Source organism: Somniosus microcephalus, chromosome 11 (genome assembly GCF_052327205.1).
Source record: "Somniosus microcephalus isolate GS21.2 chromosome 11, FLI_Smic_1.0, whole genome shotgun sequence".
Taxonomy (NCBI): Eukaryota; Metazoa; Chordata; class Chondrichthyes; order Squaliformes; family Somniosidae; genus Somniosus; species Somniosus microcephalus.
The window spans coordinates 193,999,958-194,017,622 of record NC_140997.1 but is presented as its reverse complement, the minus strand read 5'-3'; the positions used below and the strand labels follow the sequence as shown (position 1 = coordinate 194,017,622).

Below are 17,665 nucleotides of genomic sequence, written 5' to 3'. Positions count from 1 at the left end.
CTGCTGGTCCAGAGATTACATCCAGGTGCACCGAGGTGTGTGGAGAAGGAGTGAGTGCAAGAGCATGCTCCAAGATATGCCTCGTTAATGTGTACCCCGTAGGACGTCGCACACTAGAGAACAAGCCATCTCAGGTGAGCACACTCAAGACTTCCATCTTGGAGAATGGTCGTCCAAGCTACCCTACCCCATGCAGTAGACAGATCCGCGTGATGTTTGACTCCAGTGCACCATATCAGGGCGTCTCTCTCAACGACGTACTCCTCACAGGGCCCGATCTTAACAACAGCCTCTTGGGAGTGCTCATGAGATTCAGGAAAGAGCCCGTCGCCATCACTGCCGATATCCAGCACGTTTCATTGCTTCGTGGTGAGAGAAGACCACAGAGACTTCCTCCGCTTCCTGTGGTATCGGGACAATGACCCTAATAGAGACATTGTAGACTACAGAATGCGTGTCCATGTCTTTGGGAATAGCCCATCCCCTGCTGTCGCCATATACGGACTAAGGAGGGCTGCCAAGGAAGAAGACGACGACTTTGGCAGTGATGTGAGAGGGTTCATCGAACGAGAGTTCTACGTCGACGACGCACTGAAGTCGTTCCCGACCGAAGCAGAGGCCATCAGTACCTTCGGACAAGCCCAGGAACTACTTGCACTATCCAACCTCAGGCTGCATAAGATAGCCTCTAACAGACCAGCAGTGATGGAGGCATTTCCCCCTGAAGATCGTGCTAAGGACGTCAAGGACCTAGACCTCTTCACTGATGACCTCCCCCTACAGCGTAGCCTAGGGGTGTCGTGGAACATAGCAACAGACACGTTCACGTTCCAAGTCCTAGACGCCAAGAAACCCTTCACACGTAGAGGAGTGCTCTCTACAGTCAACAGCCTATACGACCCTCTTGGCTTCTTAGCCTGTCACCATACAAGGCAGGCTGCTCCTCTGGGAACTCTCCACACGCGCTGAAGAGTGGGATTCACCTCTCCCTGAAGAGATGGAAGCAGAGTGGGACAGATGGAGAGACTCACTCGAAGACTTACAGGAGATCCGAATACCTCGCTGCTATTCGTCTTTCTCTCCCTTAAATGCCCAATTCAAAGAGCTTTGTGTCTTTGCAGACGCATCCGCTAAGGCCATTGCAAGTGTGGCTTATCTGAAGGTCACCACTCAAGAAGGACAAAGCAAAATCGGCTTCGTTTTTGATAGAGGCAAGTTGGCGCCCCAGCCAGACCTCACCATACCCAGATTGGAACTGTGCGTAGCAGAACACAACCTACCCCCTCACAGCAGTCTACGGAAGCTGCATCCTATCATCGACATCAACGGACCGTCTCCGAGGTGGTTCTTCTTTTGTCGCCAGAGGACTCCAGTGACAAGTAGAGTTCGGACTATGTGGAGTCGTTAATGACCCCAGACGGGGAGTGTTCTGGACCGATGGACATTGTGACATCCTGGATGTTTTTACATGCAATAGCACCCTCTGGTGGCGGTTATTGTGTTAACAGTTTGTAAGCTGGAAAGGTCATCTGTTCCTTTCTTCCTGTGTGAGGTCATTTGACCTTCTTACCTTTCTTCCTGTTGACCCCAGGAAGCAGTTTTACCAGGAAGAACCTGACTTAAGTAATGGAGAATTCCATGAGGGATTTTCAATCCAGTGTAATCTGACTTCATATGTTAGGCCAAACGCAATATCTTTTCACAAATTCGTTCAAGTAAAAGCTTCAAACAGCAAACCGCTTCACGAGGAATTATTATGAATGAGTGTTTAACTTGCTGGATAGCTAGATAGGAGCACGTCTAGCGTGGCCAGTACAGTGAAGGAAACACTGAAACCCTCTCCAAGCAAAGATCGCAAGGAGACCTCGATCTATACAAGAGCAGATTGATGACAATGCCGCAACTGCATCTTGTCATTCACCGCCAGAACAATCTCATGAAGACACATCAGACTTACCCGTGTTGAGAAGATCCACACGTGAAGTAAAAAAGCCTGATAGACTTAATCTTTGAGTACAATGTAAAGCTTTGAAAATGTGTTGACTGTTTTGAAAATGTTTATGTTTATAGAGCACTAACAAAAGTGTTACTGATATCATCTTCATTGTTTTCTTGAAAGTTGATTGATATTGATTTTGTTAAACCTCAAAGAAAGGGGGATGTAGTGATCAATAACATGTCATTCTATAGTGGACACTAGGTGGAGCCGGAGAGCTGTATATAGCTGTATGTATAAGACTACACTACCCAGCTGTATGATATTAAGACTACATTACCCATGAGGCACTAGGCTACCCACAAGGCAGCAGTCAAGATGGAAGCCTCTACAAGATGCTGTACAAGTCCACATGTGCTCAATAAAAGTAGCTAGCAAAAGCCAGCTCAAAAGCCAGCTGTGTTCATAATAAGAATGTCTACTTATTAATGAACATAACGGGGGGAGAGAGACGAAGGGAGGAGGGGGGAGAGAGACGGAGGGAGGAGGGAGGAGGGGGGAGAGAGACGGAGGGGGAGAGAGACGGATGGAGGAGGGGGAGAGAGACGGAGGGAGGAGGGGGGAGAGAGATGGAGGGAGGAGGGGGGAGAGAGGCGGAGGGAGGAGGGGGGAGAGAGGCGGAGGGAGGAGGGGGGAGAGAGACGGGGGAAGGTAGGGGAGAGAGACTGATGGAGGAAGAGAGAGAGAGAGAATGTACCCCCGAGCAGCGCACTAAACATAGCAGGCCGCGCAATTCTGCAGGAGCGGGCTTCAATGCGCAGGTGCTGTGTGGGTCCCGGACTTTGGGGCCCGGAAATGGAGAGTGGATCCTGGACAGTGGGGCCCGGATGTTGATCTGGCCTCAATCGGGAATCTGCGCACCCTCCCCCCCCTGCCACCCCCTTACTGGTGGTCACGAGAACATTTAAGTTGGTTTGTTCCATCAATATACAGGCAGGACTGCTGATAATGCCATTAGGTCAGCAGTCTCCCCTGTCTCCTCCCCTGTGTATTGAGAGAAGTGGAATAGTCACGCCATTGTTCCCTGTAAGGTGCGCAGGCGCGCACTGATCTGTCAGATCCCGCACACTTAAATTCAAAGGCCACGCAGCCGGCATACAGTAAGCTGGAGCGGGGTGAGGTGCCCAATACACATTGGCCCAGGAATCCTCACAGAGAATTGTTTGTGACCTCAGAATCGGAGCTGATCCAAATTTGCATGGCACTTGCTAAAATACGGAGCCCTGGAACCCGACGAGCATTGTCTCGGGATTTTGTCAGTACCTTTTTCTGTGGAGACGCGTAGTCCGGTACTGGGGACTGAGCGGCGGCCGCACTTTGAAACAGGTGGAGGCGCAGTGCTGAGGCCAAAGCAAACAATTTTTAGGCCCACAGTGAAACAAAATTGAGAAATAGAATTTTAAAAATTCAGAAAATTGTTTAAAGCTGGAAAAAATACAGCAAAGTGATGTTGAATGTCGCATGGTAAGTTCCAGTTAAATTTTGCCAGGTGTTGTCCCCTTATTGAAAGAACTTATCAGGGTTATTTAAATCACTGTGAGAGAGGGGAAAAAGTTTGTGCCCCCGTTTGTACCTCAGAGTCTGTGAGAGACGGAGGGAACGGCAGCAGAGAAAGAGGAAACACTCCTGCAAAACTGATCCCAACTCATCGCCAAGACTGGGACTAGATAACCTCACCACCTTCTTAGGATTGGGGAGTTCAACCACTTTATTCACTTTCTTATTTGAGCTCCGTTTGGAATTATTTTATTATCTTTTTTGTTGTAGGTTTAACTCCGCAAACACTTAATGGACGTTCAGGAGAAAGGGAAACATAAGGAATTGTTACTGAGTAAAAAGGCAGAGGAATGTGATCACTTAGTCGAACATCTGAAGTCACTGCACTTTCCAGAGGATGCGGACAGTGAAGCCCCAGTGACTGGGGTTTGTAAGTTTGCTGCGAATAAGTGTCAAGAATCAACCTGGGAGCTGCTCAGATTCTCCCTCCCCTCCAAGAGGAGGATAAGCTCCACACAGAGCCAGGACTCAGAACCACCTTGTGTCGAGGTGTTTTCAACTTTGCAAAATTATCTTTAGTAATCCTGAAGGAAACACAGCCTTGTGGTTTATTAGTTATAGAGTAGGACAATAGTCCCTCTTGTATGAGCATACGACGTTTAACAGCTACCTCCAGTGCAACGTTTGAAAACCTTGGAGCCTGCGCTGACCCATATTGTGCCATTCCTCACTGTTTCCCAGGACAAATTCACTTCTTGCATGACTCTCAGCACCTGCTCCAGCCACAATGCAGCTCCCCTATAAGAGGTGCAGGCCAACTTTAAGCACTGCAGGTTAGCTTTAAGCAGTGCTAGGAAGTTATGATTTTGGGCCCCATGCTGATGTGTGCAATGAATAGTGCTGGCTGCACGCATAAATCATTAGAAACATAGAAACATTGAAGAGCCTGTTCTGCCACTTAATGAGATCATGGCTGATCATCCAAATTCAGTACCCTGTCCCTGCTTTCTCCCCATATCCCTTGATCCCTTTAGCCTTAAGAAATATATCTAACTCCTTCTTGAATATATTTAATGAATTGGCCTCAACTGCCTTCTGTGGTAGAGAATTCCACAGGTTCACCACTCTCTGGGTGAAGAAATTCCTCCTCATCTCAATCCTAAATGGCTTACCCCTTATCCTTAGACTGTGATCCCTGGTTCTGGACTCCCCTGCCATCAGGAACATCCTTCCTGCATCTAGTCTGTCTAGTCCTGTTAGAATTTTATAAGTTTCAATGAGATCCCCTCTCATTCTTCTAAACTCTAGCGAATATAAGCCTAATCGACCCAATCTCTCCTCATACGTCATTCCTGCCACCCCAGGTATCAGTCTGGTGAATCTTCGCTGCACTCTCTCCATGGCAAGAACATCCTTCCTCAGATAAGGCGACCAAAACTGCACACAATACTCAAGGTGTAATCTCACCAAGGCCTTGCACAACTGCAGCAACACGTCTTTTCTCCTGTACTCGAATCCTCTCGCTATGAAGGCCAACATACCATTTGCCTTCTTAACCGCCTGCTGCACCTGCATGCTTACCTTCAGCGACTGGTGCACAAGGACACCCAGGTCCCGTTGCACTTCCCCTTTTCCCAATCTATTGCCGTTCAGATAATAATCTGTCTTCCTGTTTTTGCCACTGAAGTGGATAACCTCGCATTTATCCACATTATACTGCATTTGCCATGCATCTGCCCAATCACCCAACCTGTCCAAATCATACTGGAGTTTCTCTGCATCCTCCTCACAGCACACACGCCCACCCAGCTTTGTGTCATCTGCAAACTTGGAGATATTACATCTAGTTCCCTCGTCTAGATCATTTATATATATTGTGAATAGCTGGGATCCTAGCACTGATCCCTGCGGTACCCCACTAGTCACTGCCTGCCATTCGGAAAAAGACCCGTTTATTACAACTCTTTGCTTCCTGTCTGCCAACCAGTTCTCTATCCAAGACAGTACCTTACCCCCAATCCCATGTGCTTTAACTTTGCACACTAATCTCTTATGCGGGACCTTATCGAAAGCCTTCTGAAAGTCCAAATACACCACATCTGCTGGTTCTCCCTTATCTATTCTACCAGTTACATCCTCAAAAAATTCCAGTAGATTAGTCAAGCATGATTTACCTTTTGTAAATCCATGTTGACTTTGTCCGATCCTGTCACTGTTTTCCAAGAGCTCTGTTATTACATCTTTTATAATGGTCTCTAGCATTTTCCCCACTACTGATGTCAGGCTTACCGGTTTATAATTCCCCGTTTTCTCTCTACCACCTTTTTTAAATAGTGGGGTTACATTAGCTATCCTCCAATCCATGGGAACTGTTCCAGAGTCTATAGAATTTTGGAAGATGACCAGCAATGCATGTACTATTTCTAGGGCCACTGCTTAAGTACCCTAGGATGTAGATTATCAGGCCCTGGGGATTTATCAGCCTTAAATGCCGTCAATTTCCCTAACACCATTTCCCTAGAAATACTGATTTCATTCAATTCCTCCCTCTCATTAGACCCTATGTTCGCCGACATCTCTGGGAGGTTATTTATGTCCTCCTTTGTGAAGACAGAACCAAAGTATGTATTTAATTGGTCAGCCATTTCTTTGTTCCCCATTATAAATTCCCCTGATTCTGACTGCAAGGGACCTACACTTGACTTCACCAATCGTTTTCTCTTCACATATCTATAGAAGTTTTTACAGTCAATTTTTATGTTCCCTGAAGCTTACTCTCATAATCTATTTTCCCCCTCTTAATTAATCCCTTTGTCCTCCTTTGCTGAATCCTAAACTGCTCCCAATCCTCAGGTTTGTTGCTTTTTCTGGCCAAATTATATGTCCTCTCCTTGGATCTTATGCTATCCCTAATTTCCCTTGTTAGCCACGGTTGAGTCACCTTTTTTGTTTTATTTTTATGCCAAACAGGGATGAACAAATTCTGTAGTTCATCCATGCAATCTTTAAATGTTTGCCATTGCCTATCCACAGTCAACCCTTTAAGTAATGTTCCCCAATCCATCCTAGCCAACTCGTGCCTCATACCATTGTAGTTTCCTTTCTTTAAATTCAGGACCCTAGTTTCTGAGTCAACTACTTCACTCTCCATTTTAATGAAGAATTCTATCATATTATGATTGCTCCTCCCCAAGGGGCCTCGCACAACAAGATTGCTAATTAATCCTTTCTCATTACATAATACCCAGTCTAAGATGGCCTGATCTCTAGTTGGTTCCTCAACATATTGGTCCAGGAAACCATCCTGCATACACTCTAGGAATTCCTCCTCCACAGTATTATTACTAATTTGGTTAGCCCAATCTATATGTAGATTAAAGTCACCCATGATAACTGCTGTGCCCTTATTGCACGCATCTCTAATTTCCCATTTAATGCCATCCCCAACCTCAGCATTACTGTTTGGGGGTCTGTATACAACTCCCACTAATGTTTTCTGCCCCTCGGTATTTCTCAGCTCTGCCCATACAGATTCTACATCATCAGAGCTAATATCCTTCCTTACTATTGTGTTAATCTCCTCTTTAACCAGCAATACTACTGCACCTCCTGTTCCTTTTTTCCTGTCCTTCCTGAATATTGAATACCCCTGGATGTTGAATTCCCAGTCTTGGTCACCCTGGAGCCATGTCTCCGTAATCCCAATTATATCATATCCGTTTACATCTATTTGCGCAGCTAATTCATCCACCTTATTACGAATGCTCCTCGCATTAAGACACAAAGCATTCAGGCTTGGTTTTTTAACACTGTTAGTCCTTTTAGAATTATTATTTACTGTGGTCCTGTTTGATTTACACTCTTGATTTCTCAGCCTTCCACTTTTGCTTTTCTCCTTCCTGTCTTTTGTTTCTATCCTTGCTTCCCTTTCCTCTGTCTCCCTGCACAGGTTCCAAACCCCCTGCCATTTTAGTTTAAACCCTCCCCAACAGCACTAGCAAACACTCCCCCTAGGACATTGGTTCCAGTCCCACCCAGGTGCAAACCGTCCAGTTTGTACTGGTCCCACTTCCCCCAGAACCGGTTCCAATGTCCCAGGAATTTGAATCCCTCCCCCTTGAACCATTATAATGAGCAGGCAGCACAAAGTTGGCATGTTGCCTGCATTTCAATCAACAGGAGCGGGTTAATCGCGCATCGTGATCCCTCAATCATTTTAGGGGGCTATCCAATTTAGCCCCCTTAGTTTCATGTGTGTAGAATCAATGACGAATACCATAATTTATATTATTATATTTGAAGCTGTACTTTCAACCTTTATTTGTGTAATTTAACTCATTTGACTCCCATATGAATAGACATTAGCCAACATTCTAATCTTACTTTTTTCTTCCACAGATCTGGAATTGCAGAAAATAATAGCACAAGCTCCAGTGAAACTTATAGAAAGTTAGTGCAAGCATTGTATGTATAGCACTGTTGCCTCACAGCGCCAGGGACCCGGGTTCAAATCCGGCCTCGGGTGACTGTCTGTGTGGAGTTTGCACATTCTCCCCGCGTTTGCATGGGTTTCCTCCGGGTGCTCCGGTTTCCTCCCACAGTCCAAAGATGTGCGGGTTAGGTTGATTGGCCATGATAAAAATTGGCCCTTAGTGTTAGGGGGGATTAAATACGTGGGGTTACGGGGTTACGGGGATAGGGCTTGGGTGGGATGGCTGTCGGTGTAGGGACCGGGTGCTGGGGTTTGGATGATCAGCCATGATCTTGTTGAATGGCGGAGCAGGCTCGAAGGGCCGAATGGCCTACTCCTGCTCCTATCTTCTATGTTTCTATGTTTCTATAGCTGTTTGGATAGGGATCGAGTTAAGTAATCAATCCCCCCCAGTCGGGTTTTTACGACAATCCAACAGATTCATTGTCACTTTTAGAACATAAGAACATAAGAAATAGGAGTAGGAGTAGGCCATTCGGCCCCTTGAGCCTGCTCCGCCAATCTGTAAGATCATGGCTGAACTTCGACCTCAACTCCATCTTCCCGCACTATCCCCATATTCCTTGATTCCCTTAATATGTAAAAATCTGTTGATCTCTGTCTTGAATATACTCAATGACTGAGTATCCACAGCTTGCTGGGGTAGAGAATTCCAAAGATTCACAACCCTTTGAGTGAAGACATTTCTCCTCATCTGAGTCCTAAATGGCCGACCCGTTATTCTGAGACTGTGACCCTGTGTTCTAGATTCCCCAGCCAGGGGAAACATTTTCTCAGCATTAACCCTGTCAAGCCCCTTAAGAATTTTAGTATGTTTCAATTAGACCCTCTTTTGTTAAAAGCTAAACAAATGCAGAAGAATCATTTTCTCTCTATTAAATTTTACAAAGAAATGGCTGATGTGAGAGACACAGCAAATATGAGATCTACTCACTTGCCATTGGATCAGCCCCCGGAGAGAGTATAAACAAAAGTGGTAATGTGGCGTTGGAATCTCCATAACTCTTTGCTAAATCAAATGGAGGTGGTTCCACAAACCTCTTCCCTAATTTTTCAGCAACAAAATTTGCCACAGCTGGGATGATCTGAAAGACAGAATGACATTTTTAGAAAGATGCCCTAAAGATTTTATTAGCACTCCCTCAATTGTTCCACAGATATCCAGATACACAAAAGTAACCTTTCCAGCAGATAATTACACAAGTAAAAGAAAAGGAGTAACAGCAAGATAAACCCAGTTTCAAGTATTTCTCAGAAAATTTGGGTATTGAAAAAAACTTTTGCCTCTCCCCATTGAGTAGGTTATGCAATATGAATTTAAAACAACTTGATCATCACAGGTCAAATAACTCTGCACACGGAACTCTAAAAGGAAGAAAATGATTTTGCAGAAGAGATGTTGTAGTGCACTATTCCACCAGCCCCTTCTGAATAGACTCCGCATTGATATAGTTTGGTTTTAGTTCTTGCAAATGATGTTTCACTTGTTAAAAGAGGGGAAACTATCAGAGAAATGTATATTCTTTTGTGAGGTGGTTCTGGTTAACTGTAAATAGTGATAATTCAGGAAAATATGAAAAGAAAATATTAAGATGGTAAGAAACTGAGCATTTTAAAATGCCACAAAATATTTCAAACTTAATTTCAGGTAAGTAGAAATTAAATATTCTATTGAGCAGGCTACTCAGACAAACCAGAAGTTCTCCATTTTACAATGGATGCGAAGAATTTAATTATAGATCAGCTTCTGGTAGCTGTGCGATATTTGAAATATTAGACTAGTTTACTCCTACATCCCAATGCCATCCAGACAGACTTTGGGAGACGTAGAAGACTGGCAACTTACAGGAGAGTTTATCTAATATAATTGTACCATGGGAAACATTTGCAGGGCTATGGGAAAAAGGCAGGGGAGTGGGACTAATGGGATAGCTCTTTCAAAGAGCTGGTACAGGTACGATGGGTCGAATGGCCTCCTTCGTTGCTGTATCATTCTATGATTCTATGTGTTGGAAAATCTTAATTACATGTGATTGCACAACAACAGCCGCCAAAGTGTTATAAATTTGATGAGAGAAGGAATCCAGAGAGAAAAATGAAGTGTACATCTTAAAGTACAGGAGAAAAAAACAGATCGGACCACTTGCTTATACTTTGGGCACTGCTTTGCACTAGCTTGAAACAAGATTACCAGGAACAGAGTTCATTTAGAGGTTTATGTTAACTATGCTATTAGGGAGTGCAGTTTTGGCAAATCATTTTGCATTATAGGTAGTTTAAATTATTTATATCGTTGAGATTCTGCAGGAAGACAGCTTGCTGGAAATTACCTCGATGTAGCATCTAATTTGAAACTAATGCAACATCCTCCATACAGCCTTCCGTAAAAAGTGTGTCAGCTTGGCTCAGTTAGTGTGGGTTTAAGCCGGATACCCAGTTTTGTAATCTATCAGGTTTGTAATCAAGTTTGACACACTAGTGCAGTACTGAATGAATACTGTATTGTCAGTGGCAATATCCTTTAGATAAGATGGTAAACTGAAGCCCCATGGTCCGTGTAGTGGTTATGGTACTGAACTAGCAACCAAGATATTATGATGGTGAAATTTGACTTTGGTGAGGGCACAAAATGGGTGGGAGTGGATCAGCATTGGTGACATCAATGGAAAGGATAATCGGACGGCGTGTACAACTGGCAGCCGATCCACTACCGCCCGAATTGCACCTTCGTTGAAGTTGAATTTCACCCAGTGAGTGCAAATTTCACCACTACATGTTGAGAATTTGAATTCATTAAATCTGGTACGTTGTGGGCTGGCACCAGAAAAAAATAATGTCTATGAAAGCTGCCAGATGGTCATAAAAATCCAATTGGTTTACCAGTATACTTTGGGAAAGGGAGCCTATCACCACTATCCAATCTGGCCCTCACGTGACTCTAGTTCCATACTATGTGGTTAACTCTTAACGCCCTTAAGGCAACTAGGAAATGGGAAATAAATGCTGACTTGCCAGTGTTGCCCACATCCAATGAACAAAAATAAGTGGATATTAAAGATCTCATCTCACAAAACAGAGGAATGAGTTCCAATATCCAGCCAAAGTTCCTCCCCCAATACCACCAAAAAGGCAGATTATGTAATCATTCATCTTGGTGCAGAATGACTGTCTCTATTCAATGCACTTCAAAGTAGTTCATTGTTTTGAGATGTTTTGAGGTGTGAAGATGCTATAAAGGGGAACCTGTGTTACAAAGTACAGGACAGTGGTACCCAGCATTAATAAAGGCAGCTTTTAGAGAAGCAAGGTTTTTCTTCTTATTTACTTGCGTTTGTTCAAGTAATAAGTCAAAAACAATATTCTACCTATTGCTTCAATCTTTCTTGAGTAAAAGAAAGTCAAAATCTTCTGAATTCTATTATTGGAAAACATGTATTTTTGTTTTTACCTTGTCAGGTCTAAGCGCCCTCAGAACAATCATCTTCTGAAGTTCATTGATTTTTTGATCCCATGGACTTGGTAAAGGAACAGTGTGTGGGTCTTTACTTTCATAGATCTTGTGCCATTCTCCAATAAACTTAGAGAAATGATCCCTAATTGGAAAATGTGGAAATTGATAAACTTTCAGTTTTTGCATTTTGCTATTGCTTTCTAACCACTCACATGAAAACAAGACTAGAATTTTGCAAAGCTAATAAAGTTATTGGTGCATTGGTTTGTTTGAACTTTACAGACATACAAAACCAAAACCGAACACAAAGAACCTCCATAACTCTTAACATCTGTTCAACGATGATGGAAAAATGTGCAAATATGCAGGATTTTTTTGGTTAAAAACTTTACAAGTTAGAAATATTAACCCAGAATTTGCGGTTGGAGGCGTACTTCCGGAGTACGCCTCCGACCCGATAACAAAATCCACAATTACCTTCAGGCTCCTGGGCTTCAGAGACTTCGGGTCCTGGACCTCCAGGCGTACGCCTGCGTAAAGACCCACGGAGCCCAGGGACGCAGGCGGTTCGGAAGCATCCCTGGGATCACGTGGGCCAGGTCCTCCAATCAGAAAGGAGGATTCCTAATATGCTTATGCGGATTCCATTTACGAACGAATCCCCATGAGCATATTAGGAATCCCCAAATAATTAAATAATTTATACAACTGGAATCAAAATAAATGTTCCCATTCAAATTTAATTAAAAGTTCCTTCAATAAAGCACATACAATAAAAATTTAATTTTTTGAAAAATAATTTAAAACATTTTAACCCGGGCCAAAATTTACATAAACTAATTTTAAATGTTTGTGCATGATTTTTTACTTTTTTATTTAAGATTTATATTAACCCTTATGCTGGTGAAAGCAGGCCCTATGCCTGCTTTTGCCAGATGTAAGGGTTTTGTGGGCATTTGCTGGGCTGTTATTACCCCTTTGAAACTGACCGCAACTTCAGAATGTAGCGTATGCACATCCTAACTCAGAAATCCTGAAGTTGCGGTCAGTCATTCACTGCTTTGACACAGGCTGCACTGTGCGCACCCCCCGCCCCACCCACCTACAGCCGGTAATCGGTGTAATCTGTAAAATCAGGGAAACTGACAAAAACTTTGTGCCTGATATAAAGCCAAAGCAAAATGTTATTCACTCCTGGGAGGCAATAATGCTGCAGTTTATAAAGGACAAATCCTACAAGGTGAATAGTTTAAATTGGTGAATGAAATAAGCTAAGAAACACATTTGTAACATTGTGCAGATTCTACTTTCTCTATATGATCAGAACTGGGCACTACATAGTCAAAACAGTTGCATGTAAGTCATAATCAAACTATACAGTGTTCTTGTCAAACCACATCAGACTTTGAATCAAGTGTTTTGGCTATGTAGTTTACCATTTTGTTGGCTTTGTTGATTGCAGTTCTGCATTGGTTGGATGTTCTTATCGTCAAGGCTGCTAAGATTCAAGTTCCATTTCTGCATCATCCTCAGTTATTCCAACACCATTCATGAGGCTTGTGTGTGTTACTTATAAGAACATAAGAAATAGGAGCAGGAGTAGGCCATTCGGCCCTTCGAGCCTGTTCTACCATTCAATAAGATCATGGCTGATCTTCTACCTCAACTCCACTATTCCTGCACTATCCCCAAATCTCGTAGTTACATCCTATGTGCAGCACTTTACACTTGTCAGCATTTCAGAAACAAAGAGGATAATAAGAAAGTATGTAAATGCCATACAAAATATGGAAGCAGAACCTGCGGAAGAGAGATTCTGTTACCGGAAGAGAAAAACACAAATGTTATTGTTGTCCACGAGCAACACCACAGATTATCAACTAATTTTTGAAAAATTACATGTGGGAATGTTTTTAAATGTCATTTCATTTCATGGTTTAGATGATAGCTATAAATTATTCCAGTTTTGATTTATTTAATGAGATTCCTGCTATGTAATTATTTCCTAGTACTTTTATTCTGACTATAATATGATCGTTTAAAACCATTGAGGCAGAATACCAGCCATCCTGTAACTGTGACAAGACTGGCAAAAAACAGTTTGATTAAATTAACTATTACCTTAGCCCTTGTAAGCTTGGTATATCACTTGCACGACAGATCTCATCCCAGCTCTTGTCCAGGAGCCAGGATGGATCAGGGTTTTGTAGTTTGTTCTGTAGTCCCACTCCTCCGGTCAGCAGGAACATAAATTCCTGATAATTGATATCATGTCTCGTCCTGGTTGGAAAGAAAATTATTAATTTATGTAAACATATTACAAAACCGAAGGTTGCATCAGTGTTTAAAGACCTCAGTAAATAAAATGTCCTTTCCTTAATTCCAATATGTTATGGATAGAACTGATGAAGAAAGGGTCAAGATTGTTTAAAATGGCACCTCACACATCCATTACTGCCTGCAAACCACTTTCAAGTGAGTTATCGTCCATAATGAAGAACATTGGAGGTCAAAATAGATGTTACAAAGCTAGAATCACCATACACTGAAAGTGCCTGGTGTGGTTCAATTCAGAAAAACAGTATATCGTTATATTTTATCTTTATAATAGAAAATGTCTGGGACCAGTTGGTGACTCCACCTCCACAGAATCACAGACTGCTGCCCTGGTGGCAGTCAGGGACAGATTAGATAGCACCCTTTACACCGGCTTTGAGACAGCGAGGACTGGGATGCAGGCAGGGGTTTCAGGATCTGGTAGCTGTCATTGAAGCTGCCAGCCGACTGATCAGCAGGGATACAGATCCAGGGCCCAGTAGAACAGTGACAACTGAAGCACGAGGCCGTCATTTCGTAGGACAGTAGCCCATGCTAGGCATCCGGCCTTCTCTCTCAGAGCACCATGCAGGTGGCATATAGGAGGCAACACCAGGCTGCTCAGCACAAGTGCCAGAGGTACAGCCAGCAGCAATTCCATCCCATGCCCAAGCTTCCATGAGAGGAGGGTCACCTCAGGCCGGGAGGAGCATGGGGGATGTCTCCACAAGATCGCAATCGCAGGCCGGGAGGTGGTCGATGAAAGATCGCAGGCCGGGAGGAGCATGGGGGATGTCTCCACAAGATCGCAATCGCAGGCCGGGAGGTGGTCGATGAAAGATCGTGGGCCAGGAGGAGCATGGGGGATGTCTCCACAAGATCGCAATCGCAGGCCGGGAGGTGGTCGATGAAAGATCGCAGGCCGGGAGGAGCATGGGGGATGTCTCCACAAGATCGCAATCGCAGGCCGGGAGGTGGTCGATGAAAGATCGCAGGCCGGGAGGAGCATGGGGGATGTCTCCACATGATTGCAATCGCAGGCCGGGAGGAGCATGGGGGATGTCTCCACAAGATCGAGTGAGGGGGGGGGGGTGGTGGTCTCCACAAGATTGTGATCGTGGGCAAGCTGGAGGAGTAGGGGGCTGGTTGGAAGGGATCAGTACAGGGAGGTCAAATATGACCAAACTTTTGGTCACCTGCCCTAATATCTCCTTATGTGGCTCGGTGTCAAATTTTGTTGAGTATGCTCCTGTGAAGCGCCTTGGGACATTTTACTCTGTTAAAGGCGCTATATAAATACAAGTTGTTGTTGTTGAAAAAGCCTCTTTAGGAGCTGTTTGGTTCTCAGCAAAATCTCTGGTCGAGGCATATACCTTGCTGTAAGACTCCTCAGCTGCTGTCTTGCAACTCTTAGTAGGGTCATTATCCATGGCAACAAAAGGTGCATTCATGGCACCCATAAACCATCTGTTTACATGACTATCTTTCTGGAAGAGCTCAAGGAGAGCAAAATTCCTGAGGGTGAATGCATCATGGCAACTACCAGCAAATCTAGCATTCACATGAAGGATTATTTGCATCTGATCACATACAATCTAGACATTCAGTGTTCCTATTAAGAAAATTGAGGGGGTTAATGGTAGAAACTTGTGTCTGCCATCTATTGCACATTGCACAATGGGGAACCCAGCAATGCACTAAAACTGAACGATTGTATCATGCAACTCTCCTGGAAAGTGCATCAGTTAGCTGATGAATACTTATCTGACCGGCACCTTCTGTGATATTACACCAAGTCCCTTATGGTTGCCTGAAATGAGCCTGTGGTATAGAAATTGAGTGAGGGTTGTTATTTTCAGAGTCACAGGTAGAGTTGTCCAGGTAGGTGACCCAGTAATGCCAACCCCACCATCTCATAAATTGAGAGACAAAATCTTAAAAATCATAACATTTGGCATAGAAATCATGAGTTGCTATTTTTGTCCCTTGCTGACCTTTGCTCCCGGACAGGAAGCACATTCGGCTGTCACTAACCGATTACTGACATAAGAACATAAGAAATAGGCGCCTTGCACTTCTGATCACAAAAGGTAAAAAAAAATAAGGATTTCTGCACGTGTGCGGTGTGGATCTAATTTCCCCAAAACAGTTACTCAGCCTTCTAGTTATAATCGATCAATAATCAACAATAATAATTACCATCAATGGATGAAGTATCATGCTAAACTAATGTAAATGGAGTGAAATTATGCAAGTACGTGTTTAAATGAAAAAAAGTCTCTTTAGCTTGGTTGGCGTATAGGATTTCACATTGACACACTCCATAATCTGTATTTTTCCACATCCTGTATGGCTGTCTTTTTATGATAGAAATAAAGATGCACTCCACCCCCATTTGTGTTAAGATTTTAATTCTGAGCATTCTGGAAATCAGAGTAATCTGAATCTTGAACACTGTCTCAGATAGTACTGTTTCTTATCCTGGGTTCAGTAGCTCCAAAGTTCCAGCCCCAATGAACGATCACAACCACTTTGGGAACATGGCCCAACCCTGCAATTCACCAGAAATTGTGTTTCTCTGTCAGCTAAGAAATTTGATGGTATTATTTATTTTTATGCTTATTATTTCTCCCATGAAGATTGGGGGAGGGGGAAGAGAGAGAAAGTACTTTGAACAGAAAGTATTTCCATACACTTTCCTTCCTATTTAACCCTGCAGGTTTGATTTGACGCCATCTGTTTCATGGACATTCCTTGTGCGTAGATGCTCGAGGCAGGAGGCTGTGTGTGTTCTGATTTCGGTACAGAAGGACTTACTATAATTAGTTTGTACATCAAGACTATGAAGGAATCCGTAGGTAGTTGATGAACATGGTACAGCAAGTGGCCTGAAGTATTCAGTACATCTCGTCGTATTTGTTTCTCGCAAATCGCGGGTTTTTTCCACGCATACGCAAAAGATTTTCCGCCACGCATGCGCAAATCATGTGTTTTTTTGCGCATGCTCAAACCTGGGACTCCCCCCCGCCCCCCACCCAAAAAAAAATCCTGAGATTTTGGCGTTCCATCACGAGAGATGCTTTATTTCACTCCGAAATCGTGTCTCTCGCAATGGAATCGTGAGAGTTGGCAATACCGGTGACCTTGGCCATAAACCAGTAGCTGGCACCGTTTTCTGCTGCCACGTTAGTGAAGCACAGACTACTCATACAGAACAACCTTCCCATGCGAATTCCTCACTGAGATCTGTGCGGCTTATAAATTGGGGGAGAATATTTTCCTTAGATGCAGCCTCACTCTCCTTTCCTCCATTAAATTTGCAAACAATGGAATGCCAATACCTGATACTCAGAATTCCCCCATGGTGGAATGGGATTGCAAGTCAGGGGATTTGGGGACTCCAGAATCCAGAATATTCCTACTCATTTTAATACATGCTAGCGAGCTCCCAGCAGCATTGGCAAGCATTACCATGGAAGATCCAGGTCACAATGGAAACTGCAGCGTTGCTATTATGGGGTTGAAACCAGACGGAAATTAGTCCCACTCCAAAAATTCCAGTACGTTCATTTTAAGCCATAAACTTGCTAAAAATAGCAAGTAAATTCAGGGTCTTGATCTCCATTCTGTATTAATGGTGCTAACATTATTAGTCAAAGAGATACATCTTAGTACTATTCTTTTCAACAATGAAGAGCAATAGAAAAGTGGTTTATCCATTTTGAGTTGAGATAATTATGTTGTGGACTCCTCGCAATTCTGACACGGTTCTTGCTACTTTCTTGTCCAGCTGGATTTAGAACTACTATCAAACAATAATTTATCCCAAAGTACGATAACCACAAAAGTATTAGAATCCACCAGACCTTAAGATTATTTCCAGTCATGAATGAAAGCAGAGCATTCACAGCTG

At 43.5% G+C, this 17,665-nt stretch overlaps 1 protein-coding gene across 1 annotated transcript in view; it reads right to left on the bottom strand.

Moving 5' to 3' along the window:
* The window catches only part of dnah12 (dynein, axonemal, heavy chain 12), a 429,714-nt gene that overhangs the window by 32,579 nt on the left and 379,470 nt on the right, over positions 1-17,665 (bottom strand). The window contains exons 60-62 of the mRNA XM_086001602.1: positions 13,558-13,716; positions 11,434-11,578; positions 8,920-9,070 (exon numbers count right to left, since the gene is read on the bottom strand). Of these exons, the coding sequence (XP_085857728.1) occupies positions 8,920-9,070; positions 11,434-11,578; positions 13,558-13,716 (455 nt within the window). The remainder of the gene's footprint in view (positions 1-8,919; positions 9,071-11,433; positions 11,579-13,557; positions 13,717-17,665) is intronic.